At 47.4% G+C, this 12,437-nt stretch overlaps 1 protein-coding gene across 4 annotated transcripts in view; it reads left to right on the top strand.

Moving 5' to 3' along the window:
- ADAMTS17 (ADAM metallopeptidase with thrombospondin type 1 motif 17) overlaps window positions 1-12,437 on the top strand; it is a 368,411-nt gene that overhangs the window by 134,363 nt on the left and 221,611 nt on the right. For all 4 annotated transcript variants that reach the window (XM_063653072.1, XM_063653073.1, XM_063653074.1 and 1 more), the window contains exon 8: window positions 9,197-9,302. In XM_063653072.1, the coding sequence (XP_063509142.1) occupies window positions 9,197-9,302 (106 nt within the window). The remainder of the gene's footprint in view (window positions 1-9,196; window positions 9,303-12,437) is intronic.

The following is a 12,437-nucleotide window of genomic DNA, read 5'->3' as shown; positions in this document are numbered from 1 at the left end:
GCCGTCTTCTCCTTCTATTTCACATACATGTGTGTATCCCTTTGTTATCTTTTAAATTGTAATTGAAGCATAATTTACATATAGATAGTATATCTAAGTGTACTGTTCAATGAATATTTGTAAACTGATGAGCTTTGTGTAATGATGAATGATGACCTGGATCAAGAAACAAGACAATATCAGCCCCTGGGCAGGCCCTCTTCATGCCCCTTCTGGTCACTAGTCCCTCTGGGATAACACTGACCTGACTTTTTGATCTCTAAATGAATTATTATAAGGCAAACATCCTTGTGACCAGCGTCTTGGTCAAACAGTAGAGTCTATCAGCCCTGCAGGTGGGCCCCGTCCCAGCCACAGCCCCTTCCTTCTGCACAGGTACCCACTTCCTTGGCTTTTGTAGTGATGAGCACCTTCTGTCTTCTGGCCTTATGCATTTGTGATTTTTGAATGAGTCAAGGTAAAAAGAACAAGCAGCACCTGTTTCTGGCTTGCTGCATTTGGTTCTGCACACCCGGAATGCCTGTTGCCACTCGGTTTTCATTGAGATTCACTAAGCAGAACCAGCAGCAGTGCTCCCTTTTTGTGAGCCTACTGTGTGCCAGGGGAGGCTCCTGGGTTCCCGACAGACCTGGAAGAGCCTACTGTGTACCAGGTGAGGCTTGAAACAGACCTGGAAGCTTCCAGAGCTCTCTGGCCCATCCCACCTTCCCCTGGAGTTCTTTGGGATTCCCTGGGGACTTAAAAAGATGGTTTTAGCCTCCGAGTCTTCAGACCTAGCAGTATATTACTTTTATAAGAGTCTTTTAAAACTGACTCCTCCCTCCAAGGCTGTGTTTGGGTGTTTTTAGAATATCTCCTAGGGCCTGGGGATTTCCGGGGAGTCTCCTGCAAATAGAAATGGCTGATGACGTGAGTGGTGGGTCCACATTTGGCATGTTGTCATGATTCTCTCACCTCCCTCCCTGGTGCCTTAGTGTCTCCTGATGGACATCCCTGGCTGTAACTTTCAAGGTGTACCCCATTGTCAAACAACTGAGGGATGGCACTTCTCTGCCTACAGATGCAGCTGGCTAAGGTGTTGTATGATTTTGAATGTAGAACACTCCCACTCCACCATATTTTTCATTCTTCTCTACCAAGCGTTTTTGTAACTAGTTCAACCTGATGCTCCTACAACTTTCCAGGTCGGTTCCTTGTTATTAAACCATGTTGTGAACATCGAGGCCAAGCCCATGGCACGTTAGGTGGCTGCAGTGCTGTGTGGCAAATGAGCATGGTGAGTTCCGGTGGCCGCCATGCTTGTGGGTTAGCCATGTTTGAGCAAGGGGACCCAGGGTGCACTCTGGGTGTATTAGCTTGTTTAGAGCTCCTCTTACAGAATACTGAAGACTGGGAGGCTTACACAGCAGACAGTTATTCCTCACGAGTCTGGAAGCTGGAACTCCGCAGTGCCAGTAGGACTGGTTTGGGATAAGCAATCTCTTTCCTGGCTTGTCGACAGCTGCCTTCTCACTGTGTCCTCACCTGCCCTCTTGTGCTCACTTGGAGAGAGGGAAAGAGGAAGGGAGGGAGAAATACCTCTAGTGTCTCTTCTTCTTTTTATAAGGACCCAGACCTGTTGGATCAGGGCCCCACCTTGCTGACCTCATTTAACCTTCATCACCTCCCTGAAGGCCCTGTCTCCAAATACAGTGACATTGGAGATTAGGGCTTCAACCTCTGAGTTTCAGGGGGACACAGTTTAGCCTATAACGGTGAGCATGGTTAAAATGCATGTAGTTGCTCTTACCAGCCCCTACTCTGCATTATTCCTGGTTCTGGCTGTCATCACAGTTTAGCAGCCTTCACTCGTGGTCCTGCCTGTGGCTACTCTAATAAATGTGATTCAAACAGAAATGTTGAGAGAGATTATGATTCTAGGCACATACCTCAGACAGCTGCCTTGGGAAGGCTGAGTCAGGAATGTGCCCCTCCTTCCAGGTCGCGTTTGAATCTTTGAAGGGAGATTTGATCCATTCCCAGATTCCGTTTGGGGATATCTGACCCCATGGAAGACTTAGTTGTCCCATTCCCCACATGGAGGAGATTATTTTTAGCCAAAACATATCACACTTCTTCTCAGCCTCACCCCCACCTAAAACCCCAGCTTTCCCCAGGGAGAGGGAGGGCATTCTAACCCACCAGCAAAGGGGAAACATTTCCAGTGAGAGAAGATAGAGGAGGCTGAAAGCTGTCATTGAAGTGGGACTAAGCCAAGTTCATTTTAAAATTATTGACCGAAATAAGTGCCAAGCAGTGCAGTTGATAGAGAATGAGAGTGTGTTACAGCTTTCAAAATTCACTAGGGTCCATTGCTGTAGGAGTGAGTGTGGGCATCACCCTCATGCTGCCAGTAAGGGGAGGGGTGTCCTGGGCATGCCCATGTCTACAGACGTACACTCGTGTGCACACACAGGCACCTGCACACAGGTGACAGTGCAGTGCTGCTGAGGTGCAGCCATCCAGCAGGCTGGTCAGGGCGTCGTGTTTCCTGAATGCCAAATGCTAGAACACAGGGCTCTTCTCTGGTAGGCAGGGAGCACATGCAGAGGTCTAGAGGTCTCCTGAAAGGGAACTCAAAGGCGCTCATCACCTGCTGCATTCACGGTGCCCCCCGCAGTTGCTCCCCACACAGGGAGCCACCCGTGGTCCGGGAAAGTTTGCCAAGAGAGTAGTCAGAATGAGGGTGTGGCTCAGTGAGGGGCCCTCAGCTGTGACAGGTGACCCAGAGGGAGGAACAGGGATCAGTGAGTGCACGGCTCAGTGTGGAGCTTCCTCTCCAGTTTCCACTTGTTTGCCCTCCGGAGAGGCCAGATCTGGGCTTGGTCCCTGCCATAGCTGTCTTTCAGAGACCCCAGCACCCACCCTTCAGGCCCTGAGGCTTGGATTGGAACATCCCTGCTCACCTTTCTACCGGCTGCTTTGTCTTTTTGCTGAAATGGCCTTGAGGCTGCTTCCCCTAGGCGTGCGCCTGCTCAGCTTAGACTCTGCCCGGCACAAGGCCTGTCACATATAGGCAGTCAGGAAACACTTGACAAAGTGTTTGTCAAAATAAGAGATTTTCAAGGCTCCTCTGATGTCCTGAGGTGAACCTGCCTGGGACCATTTCTGGTGGGCATCAGGGCCTGTTTCAGAAGCCCCTGAGCCTCTATGGGGTTCTCTGAAGAGAGGCACACTGTGATTTGACAAAGGTTACATTGCTCCCTGGAGAACCCCTCCCACATGACGGGTCCTGCTGACATGAGCGTCATCTTCTCTGGCAGGTGGGTAATCTGCACGATATCTCCATGCACTTGGCTGTGGCCTTTTGAACATCACCACTTATTCATTTCTCTTTCATTCCCCTCTCCCGGCATGTTTTGGTTTCTAGCAGCAAACTGTTGGCATAAACTTTTTGCTTCTAACTTGTAAATCCCAGGGCCAATTTATTCCTCCACTTACCCTTAACTCACAGAACACATGAAAATGTTATCTTGTGGGAGTGACTGCTTCAGCCCAGGGACCCTCGAGTCATCTGTGGGGACTTGTGTGATTCTCTTACCAGAGACAACATCTCCTCCCAAAGTCCAGGATCCTGGAGGTGCCTGGGAAACTGAAGCCAAGGACATCTGTGTCCTAAGCTGTGGTCTCATTAACCCTAGGGAGCAAGGCCCAGAACATGTAGCCTTTCCTGACTCTGACCCATAACCGAGGAAACCCCATCATGAAGCAACAGCTCACATGGCATTACAACACACAAACCAACAAACTGAGTTAGCCTGCAAGGCCATAACTGCTGGATGACTCCCAGTCCACAGAAAACCATAATTGCCAAGGGGAAAGTCTGGAAGGCTTCCTTGGAGAATGTGCCAGCATATTCATTGCTTGGGCTGGCAGTGGAAATGAAGGTGACTCCCTACCTCACTCCCAGCCTCTTCCCCCTCAGCTACTCTTCTGTTGTAAGAGGTTAGGATTTTCCCACCCCCACTTGTGTTTTTGATGTTATATCTAAGAAGGCTTTGTCTACACCAAGGTCAGGAAGATTTGCATCTTAGTTTTCTTCTAAGACTTTTATAGTTTTAGCACTCACATTTATCTCTTTAATTCATTTTGACTTATATTTTAAATGTGGTGTGAGGTAGGGGTCCAACTTTATTATTCCTTTGTAGTTAGTTTTCCTTTGTTACATCCTAGACTCTAAGACATTTGCTCCTAAATGCTGTTCAGCCATTCGGATCACACCCACATCCACTTAGGTTTGCAAGAACACAAGGACTTGTCAATGAGCCTGAATCTGCAATCCAATATCCATGACTATGGTTGGTGTATGGCAGATGCCACATGCTCTCTTGTGACTGACAGCTTGATGTCCCAGCAATAACTATGACAGTGTTTGGTAGCTGAGCAGTTGGTAGGGAAAACTGAGCCATCTCTCTCAAAGGCAGACCCTGTAAGGTTGGACTAATGGGCAGCAAGGCCACCAGCTGCAGATGGCTTATATGCAACAACTTACTGTATCAACCAGAGTTTATACAGTTGTTTGTTGTTTATTCTTTAAGTCTAGAGAGGGTCGAGTGGTCAGCCCTGAGATAAAAAGTTATGAGCTTATATCATGTAGTTTTCTACTGAAAAAGAACTAATTAAGTCTCTTCACCCAATTTTGTCTACAAAATTATGCTTCTACTGAGAAAAGGAAAAGAAAGGAGACAAACGAGCACCTGTGTTGTGCTGGCATGGATGGGAAGATGGGTCACAGAGCTAGTGGATGGGAGCCTCTTTTCTGGATAAATTAATTGAGCTTCTCCAGGTGTTAGAAGAATGCATTACACCCCTTCCTTTTTTTTTTTTTTTTTTGAGACGGAGTCTTGGTCTGTCACCCAGGCTGGAGTGCAGTGATGGATCTCAGCTCACTGCAACCTCTACTCCCGTGTTCAAGTGATTCTCCTGCTTCAGCTTCCAGAGTAGCTGGAACCATAGGGACCTGCCACCATGCCTGGCTAATTTGGGTGTTTTTTTTTGTTTTGTTTTGTTTGAGAAAGAGTCTTGCTCTGTCTCTCAGGCTGGAGTGCAGTGGCGCCATCTCGGCTCACTGCAAGCTCCACCTCCCAGGTTCATGCCATTCTCCTGCCTCAGTCTCCCGAGTAGCTGGGACTACAGGCACATGCCACCACACCCGGCTAATTTTTTGTATTTTTAGTAGAGATGGGGTTTCACCATGTTAGCCAGGATGGTCTCGATCTCCTGACCTCATGATCTGCCTGCTCAGTCTCCCAAAGTGCTGGGATTACAGGTGTCTGCCACCACACCCAGCCAATTTTGTAATTTTAGTAGAGACGGGGTTTCACCATGTTGGCCAGGCTGGTCTTGAACTCCTGACCTCAGGCTATCCTCCCAGCTCAGCCTCCCAAAGTGCTGGGATTACAGGTGTGCACCACCGCACCTGGCCCACACCCCTTCATTTTTACCCTCTGTGTTTCAGATTTTTTTAAGAGTGTGTTTGTTAGGGGTGTAGTAGAGTTAGAGTGAGCCACCATTTAGGACACAAGCACACACTTGTTGTCAGGGGTGTAGTAGAGCCTCTGTTTCCCCATCTATAAAATGGGACCAGTCATACCTGCCAAGGAAGGGAGGGTTGAGTGTTCAGAGCAGTCTCGCCCATTTAGAGGCACAACTAATAAATTGCAGTTGCCTTTCTGCCTCCGTTTTGTTACAAGAAACTATGCAAACATGTGGAATTGATGTTTTTAAAATTTTTAAAATAAGTTCTGTGATCTTTGGAGAATTTTAAATCATAGAAGGCTGGATGTGAAAGCACCACTGCAGGGTCTAAAAGCCTTGCCTCAGCGTAAGGGAATTCCAGTTAACTCAGAAGGTTCCACAGTATCAGCACTGAAGTTAGCATAGCTGTGTCACAGACCTCAGTTTTTGATAAATCAATACAGAGAAAACTGGTTTTTCCTCATTTCTTGACAAGCACCAGCATGGGGATTTGGTGGGTTTTCCCAGCTTGGTGCCATCTGCAGCCTGAGATGGTGGGGGTATCTCTGAGTCTCCAGGGCTCTGTCTTCCCTAGACTGCAGTTTGTTTTTAGAAACATGGAATAGTGATGGGCTTTGTTTTCTGCTGAAGTTGGATGGCTTAATTACCGTTTATTCCCCCCACAGCTCTTATTTTACAACAACCTGGGATTTTCTCCAGACTTTGTTTTGTGCATTCTAAGCATTTCCACCTCATCTCTCATAAACACACAGCTCTTGTGCTGTGTTATCAGGAGCTGTTTCTTTTATGTGTTTTTCCTTGCTCAGTTTTATGACCAGGCTGGTCACGATTGGAATAAATCATTAAAAGCATTAGACCTTAATCCACCTTTGTGCAAGAGCATTTCTTGTAAATAAACTGATTCTTTGTTTTCTAGTTAAAAAAAAATCATCTGCACCTTGGAAAAATTAAAATGCAATTATTGGAAGGCTCCTTGCTTCACTGTTCCTCTAGCATTGCACGTTACCTAATTAGAGTGGAAAGTCAGGGCTGCCTCCTCTGAGTGCTGTGTGCGGCTGAGGCCAGGGGGAAGTGTTCATGTGGCATTTAAGGTCTGCCGGTTCTGCATCAGAGCCCATGGCGGGCACACTCAGGACAGGAAGCTCAGCACATCTGGCCTTATTATGCCTCCCTTCCCCCTCACCAGGCAACTTCTCCAGGGTGTGCAGATCTGATTGTTTCTAATTGATTCATTGACCCAGAGAGGCTGCAGCCAGGGCTGGGCGGGCACTGCTGGGTGTGTGTCTGAGCGTGTGCGTGCACCCACGTGGGCCGTGTGCACATACCATCAGGGCTGTGTAGCAGTATTCCACCTACTCACTGGCAGACTTGTAAAAGCAACCCACAAAACATTTTTAAACAAAACCCAGAATAATGACCTTGAAGGCACCGAGAAACCACATCACATCCTTTCTGGTTGTCGTGTTGTTTTTTTCAATAGTCTGCATTACTGGGTTGTGACATCCACGTGGCCACAAAAACATCTTGAGGCAAAATAACATCTAATTTGTTCTTTATTTATTTTTAACTAAGCATGTTGCATGTTTCCAAATAAAAATAGACCCACAGTGAGGTACCTGGGCCCAGTGTGTGGAACATGAGCCCTGGAGCCGCACCTCTGCGGAGCCAGGCCATGTGAGCTTCCTCTGCGCCTCGTGGAGAGGGCGAGGAAGGAGGATGTATTAGTCCATTTTCACGCTGCTGTAAAGATACTACCTGAGACTGGGTAGTTTATAAAGGAAAGAGGTTTAATTGACTCTCAGTTCTGCATGGCTGGGGAGGCCTCAGGAAACATCATCATGGCTGAAGGGGAAAGGGAAGCAGACACCTTCTTCACAGTGCAGCAGGAGAGAGAGGGGGAGAAAGAACTGCCAAACCCTCCTAAAACCATCAGCTCTCATGAGAACTAACTCACTATCCCAAGAACGGCGTGGGGGAAACTGTTCCCATGATCCAATCACTTTGCACCAGGTTCCTCCCTGACACGTGGGGATTACAATTCAAGATGAGATTTGGGTGGGGACACAGAGCCACACCACATCAGAGGGACCACCCTGTGTGTGGCTGAGCTCTGCACCAGTTTGATTTGGACATCAGCAAAGAGGATGTTGGTTTAACTCTTTGGGAGCAGGAAGGAGGGGTCATTTTTAATGAACTGGTTCCCCTGTCCCGTTCTTCCCCTGCCCTCTGCCAGCTCCTTCGTTCCTGAGACACCTCAGGCAAGTTCATGGAAGGAGCCCTTGGAACGGAGCAATGTGTAGCTCGACAGAGGGACAGCCCATGGTGGAGAGCAGGTGCTCCTTCGCTGGGTGGCCACAGCCCATCCAGGGCATGGGGCTGACGGGCAGAGTCCAGCTGTATTTAGCCGTCATCCGCCCCATGGTGCTATGCCAGCAGAGCCACTGCCCACCCACACCCAATGTGGCTGCACAGCCAGGGGAGCACTGAGCTCCTCCTATAGCCACCCCATGCCACCATCTGCTTGTGTGTCACACAGGGGCATATTGAGGAACTGCCCTCGGGGTTAAACGCCCATGGGAGGGTGGATGTCAGGTTTCCTAGCAGGCCCTGTTGAGATAAGCCCTGTGGTCCCTGCGGGGTGAGACATGTCTTTCCTGGGTGCAGGGAGTAGTGCGATGGGGAGCCCTGGAGAGTCAGCCCCCAGAAGTATGGCCAGCATGGGCTCGCCTCCTCACCCCTGCTGTGGCCCAGAGGGGCTGGCATCCAAGGGCCCCATGTCATCCCACATGTCCCACTGCCAGAGCCGCATTCTTCCCCTGGAAAATGCCTGTCCCTCCTACAGTGGCTGGCCTGCCGTCCCACCAACACCACCCATCCTTGGGACGCGGCCTCCACTGCCCTGCATCGCGTTTCTCCTGGTGTGTATCGTTCAGGTTTCCTGTCTTAGGGTGAGATCCTTAGGTGCAAGCATGTGTGTGTGGAGACACACATTTGGCTTGTGGGCTAGTCCTCACTGAGGACTTCAAGGCCCTGGCTCTCCCAGCACTGGCTCGCTTCCTCTGGGTCTTCCTCTCTCAAGGGCTCCTGAAGCATTTTTTAGAACATTCTGTGCAGCTTTCCGGGGCTTGCTGTCTATGAGACCCAGCACAGACCCCGGCTTACGCCCGAGATGCGCATTGTGAGGAGGCGCTCCCTCTCAGGATGCGTGGGTGCAGGGGCATCGCCTGAGAGTCAGGGCCTCTTAAACCTTGCACCCTGGGTGTCTTGCCTGGCTGGCCTCACCTGGTCCCAGCCCTAGGCACTGAAGTTAGACAGATCTGGCGTAGGATCCCAGCACTGGGTGCCCATCCAGGTGACCTTGGGAGAGTTACCTTTCCTTTCCAAACCTCAGTTTCCCTCATCCTGGGTCACGAGGATTAAGTTAGGTGCTATGGGTACTCTACTCAGCACACCCCTGATGCGTATTAGATGCCTGATGGATGCTTGCGGTGGTTATCGTTTTATTGGGTGAGCACAAAAGCATCATACACAAACCCTTCCCATATGGGCTGAGGCTCATCGTCAGCCTTGTCCCAGTGTGCCTGCCTTGACTGTGCATGACGCTGATCGTGCGGACTTGCCCGGTGAGACCAGGGCCTCCCACGTTCTGAAGAGGATGTGTTTTGTGTCTCTGCTGCAGGAATTGCTTACTTAGGAGGTGTGTGCAGTGCTAAGAGGAAGTGTGTGCTTGCCGAAGACAATGGTCTCAATTTGGCCTTTACCATCGCCCATGAGCTGGGCCACAAGTAAGTATCAGACTCTGTGTCGTCCTGTTTTCTTTCAATCTTTTTTGAATACAGATTTTTTCGCTTGAATTCTGTAAGTTCTAAAACAGTGCTGCTCTATGCCTTTGCTGCGTCTGCAATAAAGGACCCAGGTCAGTACACTAGGGTCCAAGCCCTCAGAGACCCCACGAGATTACTGCACCGATTGGCTTGGAGAGTTGAAATGTTAATTTGATGTGCACATCTATTCTTAAAGCCAACAGACTAGAGAGAAGAGGTTCCTCTCAGGATGTCCTCATTTAGTTGTACTTCCTTTCCGGGATGAGCATGATCTTTGATTCACTCTAAGTCTATTATTCACATAATGGGATGCATCTTTATACTATTGACTTTCCATGTCTTTTTCTGCCAATTCTAAAGTCCAACTTTCTGAATGTAGAATTTAGTGCCTTAGTTTTGAAGAATTAACAGCTGTGGATGAGAGTCTTTGCACACAGCGATTCTTCTCTTTAGGGTGAAATAACCATAGAACCGTAGAGCTTGCCTTAAGGAGAGTCCGAGGCAACCTCCTGGTTGTTCAGATGAGGAAACAGAGCGTCAGAGGGGTTGTTGAGTGGCTGGCCCCAGGTTGTGACCACCTATAGGAAGCCTCAAGTGGCAGGAAGCCTCAAGTGGCAGAAAGCCAGATGACGCTAAAACTGTGGCCTGAGGGTTATTCCTTTTCCTAGAGTAGGTGTCTGTTTTATGTTTCTCTGAAGGAAAGATTGTGATATGACTGCTTAAGAACTTAAAAGAGAATTAAATTGTGGAGGCCAGAGCATGCAAAACAGTGGAAAGGTTTATATTGGATTGAATAGAACATAATTAAATGGAAATCTAGTTCTTGGGGGAAAAATTATTGTAAGGGTTTCCTAATGACCTACACAGTAAGATGCCTGGAATCTCAACTGTTAACTCTACTTTTTACGAGAGTAAAGTCAATGTATAAGAAGGAGTATAAAAGCAATTGTTTTTCTCAAGCATTTGCCATATCTGTGGCTTTACTTTTTGTTTGGTTTTTTATGAGTGATGCCTTTTAATGAGTTTATATTCTATTAATTCACTTTTTAAAATGCTGGTCCACATCCACTGAATTGATTTTATGACCTTTTTGTTTTGTTTTGTTTTGTTTTTGCTGTTTTTTTTTTTTTTTTTAATTTAAGTTCTGGGATACATGTGCAGAATGTACAGGTTTGTTACATAGGTGTATACCTGCCATGGTGGTTTGCTGCACCCATCAACCTGTCATCTACATTAGGTATTTCTCCTAATGCTATCCCTCCTCTAGTCCTCCACCCCGCAACAGGCCCTGGTGTCTGATGTTCCCCTCCCTGTGTCCATGTGTTCTCATTGTTCAACTCCCACTTATGAGTGAGAACATGCGGTGTTTGGTTTTCTGTTCCTGTGTTAGTTTGCTGAGAATGATGGTTTCCAGCTTCATCCATGTCCCTGCAAAGGACATGGACTCATCCATTTTTTATTTATTTATTTATTTATTATTATTATACTTTAGGTTTTAGGGTACATGTGCACAATGTGCAGGTTAGTTACGTATGTATACATGTGCCATGCTGGTGTGCTGCACCCACTAACTCGTCATCTAGCATTAGGTATATCTCCCAATGCCATCCCTCCCCCGTCCCCCCACCCCACAACAGTCCCCAGAGTGTGATGTTCCCCTTCCTGTGTCCATGTGTTCTCATTGTTCAATTCCCACCTATGAGTGAGAATATGCGGTGTTTGGTTTTTTGTTCTTGTGATAGTTTACTGAGAATGATGATTTCCAATTTCATCCATGTCCCTACAAAGGACATGAACTCATCATTTTTTATGGCTGCATAGTATTCCATGGTGTATATGTGCCACATTTTCTTAATCCAGTTTATCATTGTTGGACATTTGGATTGGTTCCAAGTCTTTGCTATTGTGAATAATGCATTATGGCTGCATGTTTTTGTTGTTGTTTTGGTTTATCTAGTGTCATCTTAATTTTTTCCATTCCCGTAGAGGGGTTTTGTAGTTGGCCTTTCTGTACCTGTTGTATGTTGTGATGTGAGTAGGTACAGAGAGTGGAAATAATGTTATGCGCCTTTCCTGGGGTAGGGAGGAAATCCTATGTTATTGACCCAGAACCTGGTGAAGCAAGATGAGAAGTTGTCTCTGAGTACACAGTTATCTCATCTTGACACTATTTTTAAAAATACTCGTGACAATTCTTTGCACGTAACTATTTTTTAAATGAAGTTCAATTGCATTTGTATTAATACCTCTGAGTTCTTAAAATCCTGTATCCAAGAGTGATTTGTTGGGGGAAAAAAGCATAAATCAGAATGTGTTTGGCAAACATCTTCCCACCGTCAAGGGACCCAACCAGCATGCCGTAGTACCTAAGAATCAATTACCTAATGATTATGAGAATGCAGGATGTCAGAGTACTTACCAACACCCGAGTCGTTATGGGCCTTTGAATAGTCAATTTAAATAAGGTAGTTGAGCTATAGTTACATGAACTGCAATGTCCCACGCCAGCATCCAGCAGCATGGCACATGCTAAGTGCCATTTGCACATATGTGTGGGCGCACACATGCTGCATGGAAGTCTTTTCTCATCAGACATTAAAAATACAGAGGGCCATTTTCTCCCTGATGACCTGTTCGAGTGTGCCGGATCAAACACTGGCCTCCCTGCAGCGGAGGTCTGCAAAGATGAATGGTTAGATTCAAACACACTTTAATACCCTTTAGCTGACTGTTTAGAATTTCTTGGAGGACTCTTTATAGCTTGCTATTGAACTCTAATTACCGACAAAAACAAACACCTTATTGTTAATCAAACCAATAAATCTTGCTAGCTTTTGGCCCTCCCCCTCTTTGGGTAATTACAGGTTTCCCAGGGAAGTCTGTCATCTTTGATTAGTCTCAAGTGTTGGGAAGCAGATCCCCGAGGATGAAGCCATGTCCTCCCCATCCGCAGGCCCCTCTGCTTACTGGGCTGTGGTTGCAGGCTATATGGGCTGCTGGAAAAGGCCAAGACCAACCTGCACTCTCAGTGAAGCCACTGGCCAGGCTGTTTCACAGACACAAAACCGGAAAGCTGTTCCCTATTTTGGAGTACAG

Source organism: Pongo pygmaeus, chromosome 16 (assembly GCF_028885625.2).
Source record: "Pongo pygmaeus isolate AG05252 chromosome 16, NHGRI_mPonPyg2-v2.0_pri, whole genome shotgun sequence".
Classification (NCBI taxonomy): Eukaryota; Metazoa; Chordata; class Mammalia; order Primates; family Hominidae; genus Pongo; species Pongo pygmaeus.
The sequence above is the reverse complement of the archived record's forward strand: the minus strand, read 5'-3'. Positions and strand labels throughout refer to the sequence as shown.